The sequence below is a fragment of the Anabrus simplex genome, chromosome 1, assembly GCF_040414725.1.
Source record: "Anabrus simplex isolate iqAnaSimp1 chromosome 1, ASM4041472v1, whole genome shotgun sequence".
Classification (NCBI taxonomy): Eukaryota; Metazoa; Arthropoda; class Insecta; order Orthoptera; family Tettigoniidae; genus Anabrus; species Anabrus simplex.
Window position 1 is genome coordinate 716504763 of NC_090265.1, and position 16387 is coordinate 716521149.

At 38.2% G+C, this 16387-nt stretch overlaps 1 protein-coding gene across 2 annotated transcripts in view; it reads left to right on the plus strand.

Annotated features, from left to right (window-relative positions):
• LOC136857400 (ecto-NOX disulfide-thiol exchanger 2) overlaps positions 1–16387 on the plus strand; it is a 152677-nt gene that overhangs the window by 111497 nt on the left and 24793 nt on the right. For both annotated transcript variants that reach the window (XM_067136038.2, XM_067136039.2), the window contains exons 10-11: positions 3911–4051; positions 4126–4360. In XM_067136038.2, the coding sequence (XP_066992139.1) occupies positions 3911–4051; positions 4126–4360 (376 nt within the window). The remainder of the gene's footprint in view (positions 1–3910; positions 4052–4125; positions 4361–16387) is intronic.

The window sequence follows — 16387 nt, forward strand, 5'->3', positions numbered from 1 at the left end:
CTGATCTGTAGTGAACTAAGTATCTCTAGGCCTAGGGTAGAGAAAGTGAAATCTGTCTGCAAACGAATAAGGGTAGAAAATCTCCAGGACGAGGAAATTAGACAGAAGTACATGGATATGATTAGTGAGAAGTTTCAAACAGTAGATCATAAGCAGGTTCAGGATATAGAAAGTGAATGGGTGGCATACAGGGATGCTGTAGTAGGAACAGCAAGGGATGCCTAGGAACAACGGTGTGTAAAGATGGGAAAGGGCGAACATCTTGGTGGAATGATGAAGTGAGAGCAGCTTGTAAACGTAAAAAGAAGGCTTATCAGAAATGGCTCCAAACAAGGGCCGAGGCAGACAGCCATTTGTGCGTAGATGAAAGAAACAGAGCGAAACAAATAGTTTTGAATCCAAAAAGAAGTCATGGGAAGATTTTGGTAATAACCTGGAAAGGCTAGGTCAAGCAGCAGAGAAACCTTTCTGGACAGTAATAAAGAATCTTAGGAAGGGAGGGAAAAAGGAAATGAACAGTGTTTTGAGTAATTCAGGTGAACTCATAATAGATCCCAGGGAATCACTGGAGAGGTGGAGGGAATATTTTGAACATCTTCTCAATGTAAAAGGAAATCATCCTGGTGGTGTTGCGAACAGCCAAGCTCATGGGGAGGAGGAAAATGTTGTTGGTGAAATTACGCTTGAAGAAGTGGAAAGGATAGTAAATAAACTCCATTGTCATAAAGCAGCAGGAATAGATGAAATTAGAACTGAAATGGTGAACTATAGTGGGAAGGCAGGGATGAAATGGCTTTATAGATTAGTAAAATTAGCATGAAGTGTTGGTAAGGTACCTTCAGATTGGACAAAAACAGTAATTGCACCTATCTATAAGGAAGGGAACAGGAAGGTATCTTATTGATTAGTATACCACGCAAAGTATTCACTGGCATCTTGGAAGGGAGGGTGCGATCAGTAGTTGAGAGGAAGTTGGATGAAGACCAATGTGCTTTCAGACCACAGAGAGGCTGTCAGGATCAGATTTTCAGTATGCACCAGGTAATTGAAAAATGCTACGAGAGGAATAGGCAGTTGTGTTTATGTTTCGTAGATCTAGAGAAAGCATATGACAGGGTACAGAGGGAAAAGATGTTTGCTATACTGGGGGACTATGGCATTAAAGGTAGATTATTAAAATCATTCAAAGGCATTTATGTTGACAGTTGGGTTTCAGTGAGAATTGGTGGTAGAATGAGTTCTTGGTTCAGGGTACTTAAAGGGGTTAGACAAGGCTGTAATCTTTCACCTTTACTGTTCGTAGTCTACATGGATCATCTGCTGAAAGATATAAAATGGCAGGGAGGGATTCATTTAGGTGGAAATGTAGTAAGAAGTCTGGCCTATGCTTACGACTTGGTCTTAATGGCAGATTGTGCCGAAAGCCTGCAGTGTAATATCTTGGAACTTGAAAATAGGTGCAATGAGTATGGTATGAAAATTAGCCTCTCGAAAACTAAATTGATGTCAGTAGGTAAGAAATTCAACAGAACTGCATGAGAGATTGGTGATACAAAGCTAGAACAGGTCAATAATTTCAAGTATATAGGTTGTGTGTTCTCCCAGGATGGTAATATAGTAAGTGAGATTGAATCAAGGTGTAGTAAAGCTAATGCAGTGAGCTCACAGTTGCGATCAGCAGTATTCTGTAAGAAGGAAGTCAGCACCCAGATGAAACTATCTTTACATCGGTCTGTTTTCAGACCAACTTTGCTTTACAGGAGCGAAAGCTGGGTGGATGCAGGATATCTTATTCATAAGTTAGAAGTAACAGACATGAAAGTAGCAAGGATGGTACTCTGAATGAGGAGATAAAGGATAATTTAGGGATGAACTCGATGGATGAAGCTGTACGCATAAACCGGCTTCGGTGGTGGGGTCATGTGAGGCGAATGGAGAAGGATAGGTTACCTAGGAGAATAATGGACTCTGCTATGGAGGGTAAGAGAAGTAGAGGTAGACCAAGACGACGATGGTTAGATTCGGTTTCTAACGATAATGTATGTATGTATGTATGTATGTATGTATGTATGTATGTATGTATGTATGTTTCATCCTCCATCGGGAACATCCTGAGCTACAATTGACAGAAAGAATATCGTTGCTAAAAAAAAATTCTAGTCCGTATGGAGATTAAAATATACACAAAAACACACAACATTTTAAATGGAGAAAAATTGTCTGTCCTTCTTTGTCTTGACACTTGCTGTTCCTTTTAATGAGTAAAATACAGAAATGAAAAATGGATAAAATCCTTACTGTTGTCATAAAACACACACTTAGTCCAGGCACTGATTACGCGTTAAAACTGAAATGAACGGTGCGATATCTTGACAATGTTTCTGTATGAGAAAACAAATGGTAACATAAAACTATCAGTCCTGCTTGTTGTTGGTAGTAAATGTGGTACATTTGACCAGAACTGATGGACTGGGGAACACCTCTTAACTGTATCTGTGGGCAGAAATATAAATGTGGTCAAACCAGAACTTGAAGTTAAACAATAATGTAAACTCTGTGAATGTATCTGCTGAACATGATAGAGGAGTTTCCTGCTGGTCCCTTCAGCTTAGCAGGCAAACTTACATCTCTTAAAAAGTGTATTGTCAAGTTGTACTTTAATACAGATCTAATCAAGAAATTAATTACATGTGTATAGAAAGATTGGGACATGAACACCCAGTGGGAAGAGAGCAACAGAACTTCTATATCCATTTCTCCTCAGACCACCTGCGAACTTCTGTATCAACCCATTGTGTTCTTGGTCTTTTACCACCTGTTTTGATCTTTAACACATTGGAGACACCACACGTAGAAACTGCAGGCACGTCATTTCATTCCTGATGTAACTCGGAGACTCTACGGGCGCATGTTTTTAACTGTAGCTGAAAGTAGTACAGCGAGCTGTGACTTCACCAGAAAACTGTTGGAGGCTTCTGGCAGCATAAAATGGACTAATTATGAGCATAAGTCGAGAGCTCTTCTTTCAAAGCGCTGATAACACAGCCTTGTTCCTACATAACCTTAGGCTGCGTCATCGTTTACTCTCAGCTGTGAAACAAGCGGGGAAAGTATAAGCGTGCCGACAGGAAGGGAGAAGCAAGCTTGCTTGTGTCACTTTTGTGAATATTTGGCATGTCTAATTCAAGTGTACGAAATTTAGATGAATCCATACTGGTAGTTCTTATGGAAGACCCGGGTTCTGAAAATGAGGACAAGGATGACAATTACACACCAAGTGAATATGATTCTGATGGTTCAGGCAAGTAAACTTAGATAATAAGCTAATTTCTAATTGGTGTGAAGTGGGTTCTGTAATATAGTTTTATGCCACTCCCTAAAAATTTTGGTTGGTTCCCATGTATGACAACCTGCAACAACTCTATGTGAGCCTATCGTCAAGCGACGAATGGCGAGGAAGCAAATTACTGGTTGTAAACAAGGATACCCATGCCACTCGACCAATTTGCTGCAGTATTATGATAATTAAAACTCATATTTGTGTAGAAGAAAGTGTGATCTTTCTAAATATTCCAAAATTTATTACACTCATTGCTTTCCGTAACATTGAAAAAAATTTCAAAAACATTAAAATATCCTTCGATTTCTGGAGGGTAACGCATTCAGATATGTGTTAACTCCAGCTTGTCGAGCTGAGAAGAAATAAAAACAGAAGAATTGAAATTGATGAGTAGAGACACCCCTCTACGGTATTTGAAGACTGCATTATACAAAGATGTGTCCCCTGTTATGATCTTCCCTCATCCCTCACTGAAATGTCATTGCTATTAGGTATTCATATTTCTATATACCCTTATAACTTGAATATTTAAAGAAAGTTTAAATTATTTTGTCATTTCTTATCAACTAGGAGGAGAACGATAGCCTGCGATGCCAGCTGGAAGCCTACAAGAACGAGGTAGACTTGGTGCGGTCTGACTTGAAGGCCGAATTGGACCAGAAAGAGAAGCAGTTGAAGGTGCTGCAGCAGACTTTACAAGGAATGCAACAGGTATTCCAGTTTTCATGTTCTTAGAGAAAATGTGACTTGAAAATACAATTTGTTAACAGTATTTATATCTGCAGCAACTGATGGATTCTAAACGACGCCAAAACGAGGACGAGCTCAAAGTGCGAGAGTTACAAGCTCGTTTACAGCTGGCAGCCTCCAAGACAGACATGGGCAGCAGTGAAACAAACGGAGATGCCGCTTCGTTGGCAGCTGACATTGCCGGTTCAGATCTCAAAGAGGAGGATGGCAAAGTGGACCCTGCGGATAGTGTCTCAGCACGAATCTCCGACAGAGAGGCGAAGTTAATTGGTGAGTAACAGACCCCATTTCTTCCTCTTCTCGTCTACCCTTTATCTAATTCTGATTTACCCCAGCTTTCTTCTATTGTAAGGTGATCATTGAGCGGTTAAACTACCTTAACTCCTTTCTGTGAATCTTGTGCTTCTCTCAATCCTGTGGTCTGTGTGCTTGACTCTGTAGAGTATTGTACAAAGTAAGAGCCACTTGATTTGCGATAATACAATGAAATTTCATTATAACAAGTATTGAAGTAAAAAAAAAAGAGAGAGAATCTACCGAGCTCGATAGCAGCAGTCGCTTAAGTGCGGCCAGTATGCAGTATTTAAGTGATGGTGGGTTTGAACCCAACTGTCGGTGGCCCTGAAGATGGTAGTGCATGGTTTTTCATTTTCACACCAGTTAAGGCCACGGCTGCTTCCTTCCCACTCCTAGTCCTTTCCTGTTCCATCGTCACCATAAGGCCTATCTGTGTTGGTGTAACGTAAACTAACTTATCTAGTGAAATGAATTTCATTTTATGGGTCCGTATTGAACTTTGATTAAACCAAATTAAAGTAAGCGAGTTACATCCACCTTTTCAATACAAATTAAATAGTGATTATTAAATAAACATTTCATGGGACTAGTTTCAACCTATTTAAAGGCCATCTTCAGCCTATCACGTGTAGAACAACGTATTTGAAACACAGTTGTTTTAAAGATGGTCTCAAAACATAGAAGTTTGACACTATGAAAAAAATGTTTTTAGAATTTCCTTAAAACACTTTTGTTCACTTAGCTGTGGGAATATATGAGAAGAAGTCTTTTAGTATTTTTCGTAGTATTCAAGAACGTATATACAAGTCGAAATTCACAATCTTGATGAGGTATGGAATTGGGCATATATGCATCAATGTTGTTGTAGTAGAGAAGAATTATTTTGAAATTCTTTGTATCACTGCAAAGTGTAGATACACTTTTACACTTTATATCAATTATAATCTTGATGAGATGTAGAATTGAGCATACATGCAAAGTAATGTCCTAATTAAAATACGAGTTGAACAAATACTGTATTTACCCGAATAATCCCCGCCGTCGAATAATGCCCGCACCCTCATTTTAGAAAGGCTCATTTTGAAAAAAATGAAACAAACTAAAATTCCTTTCATCAGAAGAGTAACTTAGGCATAAACAAATATTTCATATCACTCCGCGAGGTCCACGCGATCTTTACGCAAATATCACTGCTATGAAATATATTTTCCATGAAAATAAGCAAGTAGGTCTACTTACGTGACAGGTATTTCATTAATCTGAACTTGCAATAGACTCGATTCCCTGTAGATAGGAAGATTCATTGTCTCTTGCATCACTAGAATCCTCTCCTAATTTACTTACAAGTTTGTCACACTCCACATCTTTAACGCCCATAGGCGGCTGGAATATCTAATTGAAAGATAAAATCACAGCGACGAGTAATATGATCAAGATAATGTAATTAATAAACGTCCTAGATGGATGAAAGAACGTGCGACATATTTCCAGGACTACGACGACTCTAATTTTCAGACACATTTTAGGTTATCTAAAGCTTCCGAACATAACCTGGAAATCCCAACACATAGGTAGGCCTAAAATGAATTCTCAATTATAGCTAATATCTTGTACGATACACTGCTGGGTAACTTTTAATGAAGAATGAAGGAATACTGACTTATTTTTTGAGTGACGTACAATGTTTAGGCTATAATTGGTTTTTCTTATTCCCTTTCTGCTTTCTGTCACCAAGTTCAGTAACCATTCCCTCTCTCGGAAAGTCATATTAGGCTTCTTTCTCCGTTTCTGCTCAATAGTGGACATAATTTATGCAAATTATTTGCAATCCCCGAATGGAATCAAAAACTTGTTTACAATTTGATAGTGGCGGCAGCACGTAGTCATTTGTTTTCTGTGCGTCAGTATGAAAAAATGCAGTTCAAACTGAGATTGAAACAAAAACTTAGTTTTGGTAAACCGAGATAATAAATTCTGTGGTGAATACGGAAGCGAGCGTTATCCGAAATAATGACATATCAGAGTTTTGAAAATCTAAGATAACAGCAAAAGTTACTGATGTAGGTGAATACGGGCCTAAAACACTTCTCACACATGGTCTCTTTTTACTGGACAGTAACACGACCGATGGTGGATAATTCTTTTCTGCAATGTAAACACTTGAAATAGACACACCGGCAAGATCTGATGTTAGTTTCTTGATTAATAAATTTCATGATGTTCCGTATTGATATCTATAGTATGTCCTAGAAAGAAAGAGACCCACCTTATCAATACTAAATTTACTAATGTTTTTTAAAACAGGACCGGTTTCGACTTATCACAAGTCATCCTCAGCTGTCATTTACATACACATTAGAATACATGTTTCAACAGTTGTATCTTACAAATAAACATGTCATGTTTGATAGACATTAGGTAGTATGTCTAGAAGTAAAATTCTGCTTCTTACGTCTAAGTTTAGAGGATCAAGAATATTAAAAAGATATCTATCTTTAACACATTAAGGGCCGATTGTATAAACCTCTTGATCCTAGATCAGAGACGAAATTGATCCCAGTTCAGGCAAAACTCGTACATTTGTATTGTATAAACGTTATTTTGAGATCAAATTGCACTGAACTACGATCAACTTTGACTGGAGAAATTTCTCCGATCAAATTCTTTGATCGAAGTTCATGGAGTTTTTTCTGCTTGAGATACAAGAACAGCTGATCGTTAATAAAATATTACCTGTGTTTTTTTACGATAAATGGTAAAAAAATACACTGAAGTCTAACCTCATACATTGCTAGCTATAGTTGTCCGTATATAGGCAATATTACGCTTCTTTTATTATTGCAGTGTAATGTAATAATTCTATAACATAATTCCGATACAAAAACAGCTGATTGTTAATAAAATATTACCTGTGTTTTTACGATAAATATTTAAAAAACCACTGAAGTCTAACCTCATACATTGCTAGATATAGTTGTCCGTATATAGCCAATATTAAGCTTCTTTTATTATTGCAGTGTAATGTAATAATTTTGTAACATAACCTCGATAAATTGGTTACGTTATTATCTTATCTCGTTCGTATTTTACAGATGTCTGATTACTCTGATTTCTCAGATATATCTTCCGATGATGAAAATGATGAATTTCGTCGGGCTCCCCGTGTCTTCTGTGAAAGAGGAAATCCAATGGAAGAATTAAGTGACAAGAAATTTAAACTGAGGTATCGCTTGGGGAAAGATACCGTGGAACAGCTAGAACTCAGGTTGCGTGATAATCTAGTTAAACCAACCAAGAGAAACAAACCTTTGTCTCCAATGCACATGTTGTTACTAACTTTGAGATTCTTTGCCACGGGAAGTTTTCAGTTAGTCGTTGGTGATTTACTGCATGTAGATGCAGCGACAGTCTGCAGAGCCATTCATCGCGTATCTAATCTTACAGCTGCACTGAAACAAGAGTTCATCAAAATGCCTTCCGAACAAATTGACGTGAGGAAAACCATGCGTGATTTTTTTGATGCAAAACACTTCCCTGGTGTTATAGGCGCTATAGATTGTACCCACATACCTATAATATCTCCTGGGGGCGATAACGCAGAAGTTTATAGGAATCGTCATGGGTGGTTTTCATTAAATGTTCAAGTTATTTGTGATGCTAGGCTCAGGTCCCTAAATATCGTAGCAAGATGGCCAGGATCTGCTCACGATAGCAACATTTTCATTAATTCACGAGTGCATGCTCAGTTCGAAACGGGCGACTTTCCAGAAGGCATACTCCTGGGAGACAATGGCTATCAGTGTTGTCGTTACCTGCTGACTCCAGTACTTCATGCCCAAACAGCTGCAGAGCGAGCTTATAATCGAACCCATAAAGCAACCAGGTCAGCAATAGAAAGAACATTTGGGGTTGTGAAAAGACGGTTCCCTTGTCTCAGAATGGGGCTAAGAGTGAAGTTAGCTCGTGTGCCAGTAATCATAGTTGCAGCATTCGTCTTGCACAATATCGCTGTAAATGCAGTAGATGAGGTCCCTGAGAGAGATGAGGCTGTGTTCGCTGCAAGAAGAGCATTCGAAGAAATTTCAGTACCTGTTGCAAATGACGTTCGTGGAAGAGAAAACACTGCTATTAGGGCAGCAATTATTAATAATGTATTTAGGTAACAATATTTCTCAAAGTAACGGTCTCGTTCGCCAGGCCACTCGAGAGGACAACCACCTACTGCACACCATTAGAACTTCATTGACGGTTTCCACTAGATTACTACAATTTACTATGCATCTGTCTTCTACCTAACACAGCTTCTCATATTTTTATATGCGGCCCTTCCGACCCCTCTATAATAAGGCAAAACACCAGCCAACATTATGAAACAATAATGAAGAAAGGGACCGCTAGATTGAGAAGATATTGAGAATGCTGCTATTTCCAAAGCCTTAAATTTCATGGTGTGTTTTTTTTTTTTTTTTTCTCCTTATCACAGGCTTTTCGCCTGCAGGTTAATTCAGGCTTGGTTTCTCTCAAAATGTTTGCTCCCGCTCTCCTCCTGACCAATTAGATGTGATGGGTTTCCACTAGGATGATTTTGACAGCGATTTCAAACTGTTTTGTCATTTTTATAAACCAATAATTTGTAAACTATGAGGTCCACAACCTCACCATGTGCTACTATTATTCATTTCCATCTGCATCATTTGTTTTTCTCATTCCCTTGTTTCTTAGGTTAACGCAGTTTTTAGTATCAATTATTATTTCAAATTAACACCTGTTTCACTGAATTTTGTCGCAATAAGTTGTTTTTTGCTCTGCATATTGATGTAAATATTGTATATTTGTGCTAATTTTGTTTCCGTCTAGGCTCTCTTTTGTTTGTTTTTTCATTTGCGCTTTCATTATGTTTTTTAGTATTCTTTCAACTCATATTATGTAAATTATTCCAACCCCCCTAATTTTTTCACTGAAGATGGCTCAAACGAGCCGAAACATGTCTGAACTTGTTTACTCCGTCTAATGACGGAATATATGATATATTGAATAGGAGGATACTTTCATTTTTCGCCATTGTAAAGTGAAAACCGTCAATACGGAATGATTCCAATATCTTGTAATGAGTGGTTTTCGTTAAATGTTCAAGTGGGCTTCAGATGGGCTTTGCGAGCCAGTGTGATGCTAAATCTGGACGTGGCTTATGAGCGGCTTGCGAGAACCAATAGAAGAAATTACATTTTTCCAGGGGAGGGACTTGAACAAAGACCTCCCTGCTGATAGACTCGGCTCTCCCCTGTGAGTGGGGGCGGTAGAATAACACCCGCGGTATCCTCTGCCTGTCACAAGAGATGACTAAAAAGGGGCCCCAGGGGCTCTAAACTTAGGGAACGTGGGTGGACGACACGGGACCCTTAGCTGAGTCCTGGCATTGCTTCCACTTTTGTCAGGCTCCTCACTTTCATCTATTCTATGCGACCTCCCTTGGTCAACCCTTGTTCTTTTCCAACCCCAACGGTATTAGGGTTGCGAATACTAGGGAGCCTTTCATTTCACGCCCTTCGTGGCCCTTTTTTTCTTTGGCTGACATCTTCATTTTTTTGAAGTGCCGCATCCCTCCCATTTTTTCTCTCTCTGGTTAGTGTTATATAGAGGATGGTTGCCTAGTTGTACCTCCTCTTTAAAACAATAATCGCCACCACTCGGCCCATAGTAAGCACGCTACGGTACTACGGTGGCATTGGCTAAAACCCACGGTGTGATAAGGCTTGATGCTCATTTTTCAGCATGGCTCTCAAGTCCAACCAAGCCACGTCCAGATTTAGCAACACCGCCTCGTATAGCCCATTTGAATTTGTCTGCTTAGCGATCTGATTGGCTAACTTGAGCAGCAGATAAAATGACAATGGCACGAGATATCGACATAAGAGTGAAGTTAGCGTTTCACGTTGTTTCTGACCTCCTGTACATATTTTGATTTGTTGCTTGTTCATTCTAGCAGTTCATTACAAATATAATTTGATTCACCAGGCAGGTACAAGGTCAAAAGAAGTATGAAATAATTGCTGCAGATATATTTATACTTAATATGTGGGTACATTACACTTTGTTACAAAACAACTCAACATCAAAATATAAAGTTATCATTACATTCACGTAAACCAGTCATCTAGAGCGCACAACATGAACAGTTAGACTATTGCACACAGAACACACATTACATCCATGTTTTTTATGTCAGCAAGAAACAAACAGAGTTTTCGTTTGATGAAGCAAACACAGTTTTTTTCACTGACTGTAATATTTAGAATCTGAGTCGTGGAGGAAGGATTGTTTGAATCAGCACATTCATTAGGAAATAACTTGTGGGACAGAGATTTTGAATGAAGGACTACAACATAAATTGTTTTTTTTTAGATCAGTCTTTTGACCATTCCCCACCTCAATCGAGTATAGCATGTCAGCAATGTTTTCCTCCCTAAATAATTTAACTTCAAATACTTACAGATTATGTGTTTGCTTCATTAAACATTGTAACAGTATCTGGTAAAAAAATACTACACTCCCTACATCTTATGGAAGCTTGCTAGAGTTTTAGTTGTTATAGTTATCTTATAGTACCTAAATCTTCTTTTCCACTTTTTTTTTTTCAGTTCAAAAAATATTCTTCATCGGTGAACATTGTCATCATAACATACAGCATCTATATGATACATAGAAAATTACTATACACCACTCATCTAGCTATGACAGCACCAGCACAAAGGGGTTTTGCACACAAGCCATGTTAGAAATGTATTGTCATTCCTTAGTATAACAAGGATTGGGTGCTGACAGTAAGACAGGCCCTTTGAGCAATACAGGACTGAGAATGACACCTAATTTCTCTCCTCACATCCAGCGAGAAGTGGCAGTAGGGAATGACAGGACTAAGGTAATGAATTATTATCAAGTAATAATAATGAATGCTATGAAAAGACAAACTTGTTGGTATGTTCGCATTGCACTCTTGTATAATATTTTCACATTGAAATATTTTGTAATACTGTAGATTAGTGCAATTAAACAAATTTTATAAGCATATTACATTTCAAAACATGATAGCTGCAGTCGCTTAAGTGTGGCCAGTATCCAGTATTTGGGAGATAGTGGGTTCAAACACCACTGTCGGCAGCCCTGAAGATGGTTTTCCGTGGTTTCCCATTTTCACACCAGCAAATTGCTGGGACTGTACCTTAATTAAGGCCATGGACGCTTCCTTCCCATTCCTAGCCCTTTCCTATCCCATCGTCGCCATAAGCCTATCTGTGTCGGTGCGAGGTATTTTGAACTTCATGTTCTACTGCTCGTTCATAACCATTTAACTCCGGAGCGTACCACTCAATTGCTGTGGAGTAACGTGAAGGTTTGTGATGCCATGTGGAATAGTGTGTTCGCATGTGATTCCACACTAATCCAAATTTAATTATGCTGACAATAATGATGATTTATCATTTAAATAAACAGATTTACAGTATTTACATTTTAATTTGGAGTGCAAATGACTCAAAAATGTATTAATGTTATGTAACTAGCACATAATATCTACGTTATATTAGTATTTCTTAATACATAAAACAGGTTGTCCAGCAGATCATAGACATAGTAGATACTTTGTACTTGTCGAGGGTGCAAGATTTAAGGTGTGTCAACCACATTCTCATGCTATGAGGGCAATACTAATTTTTATTAGTTAGAAACATGGAAGATACAGGATTGAGGGTTATTTACATATTACCTCTAATATATTCTGTACAACTGTTCAGGTTTTGTACATTGATGACAGCACCTGTTAAAACTAGTGACATAAAACTCTGTTTCTACATATGCACATGTTAACAAACCATTCCTAATTGTTCCAGTACAGTTTGATACTGAGCTGAGAAGGACTTCAACTGTGCCACAAAAAGTAATGTTTATAGGAGAATCAGTGCTTCTCATGTATAAAATATGCACTTACATGCGATGAGGTCAATAATTATTAAAATATAGTACTCATGTGTATACTACTACGTATTCAGTCATTTACACAGTGGTTAAAAATAAAATCAAGTTAGTTATTTACGGAATGTAACTTACTTTCTCAGACAGGATTGTTTTGTCTCATATACTGCTAACTGCTCTTTCTTTCATTATCCTTCCACTGATGTGTATTACAAGGACATTTATTTTTGTTTGCTCCAACCTAATGAAATTACTGTCTCTCTTAAGCCCAACCCCTCATTCACATTGTGGGAGGTGGACGATGGCATGAAGTAGGGGATTGCCTGTAGGGGTGATGTACAGCGGGATCTGTGTGTGCCCCATGACCACTATGGTGGCTGTGAAGGCCCTACAGGAACTCTGAAAAGTGAAGGCTAACAGGGCTCTGGTGAAGTCCTCAATGGCAGATGCGGCGGAAAAGGACACCTTTGGAATGGCAAAGCTGGAAGATGAGGCAGCCCTCTTTCCGTGGGGTTTAAAGAAACAAGGGGAAACTCTGCCTTGTGGTGAAAATGGATCTTCAGAGGCTAAGGGAGACAACCCCTACAGAAAACAGCAAGCTTGGAGGCTCAGGTGGCAGCCCCGCCACCAAACTCGTGTTGTTGCGGGCTAATAACTCGCACAGCCTTAAATATACATTATTAAAGAAACCGAAGTGAAACACAACCAGGAAGTTACCTCCAAGATGTATGAAAATAACTGCTAAAGCTATTTTGTTCTCAGCTACGTCAAACCATCTTTCCATCCTGGGAATCGGAGAAGCTAGCTATCCAAACTTCTAACAAAAAACTGAGAGAGAAGAAAAAAAAAAAAAAAAAAAAAAAAAAAGGCTGGCTGGCTGAGGTAGTCAGATCAGCTGAACACATACTTTTCGAACATGAGGCGCTGGGTAGAATCAGACTGTCCACCTAGGACTACCAGGTGAAGAGAGAGAAAGAATCCAAGAAACCCAATAAGAACAGCCTGCAGCTTTGTGAAGGGAGCAGGTATATCTAGGCGGGAATGAAGGAAAAACATGGTAGCAAAAGTTCTTAAGAGGTCGACGCTAATTAGGAACTAAAATTTAGAGGCCCCACGAAGAAAAGAAGAAGAAGAAGAAGAAGAGGGAATTCGGATATCCATTTTTCCTTCACTTTTGTTCGCTGCAAGAAAAGCATATGAAGAAAGTCCAGTACATGCTGCAAACAACGTTCATGAAAGAGAGAACAATGCTATGAGGATAGCAATTATTAATAATGTAATATTTATGAAAGTATAAAGTTGAGCTATTGTGAAAAGTACATAAAACAGTTGTATGACTAACCTAATAATTGCAATACTTTATCTACAATAACAAAAAACTAAATTTAAATAAAAAAAGCTTTAAAAATATTTATTTTACAATACTTGCCCTATTAATGTCAGTGTACTATTTAAACTCAGTCTTCCTTGTCCAGGCCTAATTTTATTTTTATCTCTAAAATTTCTAATTGTTTCAATTCTTTATCAAGGTTTAAGGTCTCCATTTTCACCCTATGTTCAGCTTGTATACATTCCATTTTCATCCTGTGCTCACTTTCTAAACATTCCAATCTTCTTTCATAAAATACATTCTTCATGTCAAGTACACTGTCCCCAGTCTTCTTTCTCTTTGGCGACCTTGACTTTGTGACTTCAGTAGCAGTTTTTGAGGTGGAAGCAAGAGCAGTGTGAAGATCATCTTGTAGGCCTATTGATTTGGGATCAGAAACCTGAAATAGAAGAAACAAAGATGTGTAGGCCTATTGCTTGCCAACAAATTTAACATATGTTAAAGGGACTAATGTATAAATAAGTTTTCTTCACTTACTTCTTCAATACAGGTACTTTCTACAACCTCAGTATGGGCTGGTATATCTTCCAGCAGTATGATATGTTCCATCTCCTGCGCTGCAATAGCTTGCGACTCATCTGAGGTAGTGACGGAAATAAACTCATTACCGCCGTGCAACTCTGAAACAAAACAGCAAAGGACTATATAGACACACCTCATCAACAGGAACTTTCTTTGAAAAGTAACAGCAAAATTATTTCGGTTTAAAAGGCAGGCGATACAAATATTTAGGTCTCTATAAGATAGCATCTTACACAGTAAAATGCAGCTCACCTGACATAACCTCAGGATGAAAACTGGCATCATCATCATATGGATTGGCAAGGGGAAAAAATTGCGCCTGCAGGGCAGCAATCAATTTTTGTCCCGTCTCATCCACGGTTGGTTTTTTAAAATAACCACCTCCTGTCTTGTTCAGTTGAATCTTAAAAAAATGCATTAGGTTAATAGTTGGGTTGTTTTTGATACCGGTAACAAAATAACATTTCCATAATATATTTTATAACTTACCTTATCATGGGCAAATGCTTTCTTCGTTCTCTTTTTTATATTCTCGTAACACAATTTTAATGTTTGCCAAGACCGATTAGGCCGATGTATGTTGCGAGAATTGAAATCTGTAGCAACATTTTTCCATGCATCCTGTTTTTGCGCGGATGTTATCGCATCCATCATTTTCGACTCTATAATGTCTTTATATTTATCCAATACAATTTCTACTAGGAAAGCCTTATCCTCCTTGGAAAAATTAGGCGAACGGTCCTTTTTCTGCTTAATTTCAGACATAACTTTCTTCTTTTCACCACAGCACACGTGAATAAGAAGGAAAACAGTGTCAAAATGCGCGCGGCGACCAGCGATATTCAGCTGTTTCTGCGCTGTTGCCAAGCGCTCAAAAATGAACTGGGATCAGAATTGAACTTCGACTAGTTGATCTTAGGTCTGTGTTATACAACACGACACCGGTCTGATCATAGATCATTTTCCGACCTTAGATCAAAACTGATCTCCAGTTAGTGATGTTTATACAATCGGCCCTAAAAGAATTACAACACATGATAAAAGTTGTTGTTTACACCTGACCTTGAATATAGCATTAACGTTCAAGTTTTACTAGTAATAGTTCTTTAAAAAGACTTTCATATTGCGTTGTTTTTAGTCGACTAAATATGCTTAAATGTAGCCGCATGTGCTTATACAGTATACTTTTTATTAGGCTTAGACTTTGTCAAAATGAGTAATGTGAATCCGAAGTTGAAATTACAATAACAAAGTGAAATGCGTTTGAAATAACAGTAAGCTAGGTAATTGAAACCTCTGTTGAATGACTCCTTCAATTATATGCTATTTAAAATACATTTCATGCAAAGAAGACATTAGCACACTTCAATATATAAAAGTTGCAAGGTATAAGACAATCATATAAGTTTTGTGAAATTCATATGAAGTATTGTTCTTTCTTCATGCGTATGTGTCAAGTTCAAATGGGGTAGTATACTTTATATAAACTTTGTCAAAATAAATAATGTGAATCTGAATTTGAGATTGCGTTGAGAAATGAAATGCCAGGTGATTAAAACCTGTATTGAATGACCTCTTCAAATATATAGTGTGTAAAATACATTATATGTAACATAAGACAATGGTACATTTCAATATGCAAGGTAAAAGGTAAGAGGCAGTCCTGCAAAGCCAAGCTGCCAAGCGATACACTTCCCGATCATCTCACGACAATAGTTAGCGAGTATCATAGACCGAAAAAGAACCCCCTACAACAACAGCTTTCATAACCCCAGCAGCACATTCATCTTCAATCTGTATATTTAACCCTTATGCACCCGTAAGCGGACTGGTACGCGCTCGAGCGGCTGGGCCAGGACTCAACAAGCGGACTGGTACGCCGGCATGCAAGGTCGCATATTGGATACATTTGTGACATCTGTTGGCATTTTCCGGAAACATTTCTAATTGAAATCTGTTCTTGGTGTCTCAAAGTGTCACCAGAGTGCTCTCGTATGCAACTTTGGCAAAGAGAATTGATTAAAATATCGATCGAGAAATCTGTATTCTGTTGTTGACAAGATGGCTGACTGAGAAGGAAGTTGCTTGCTCGCGCGAAATGCTCAGTAAAAGCGAAATTC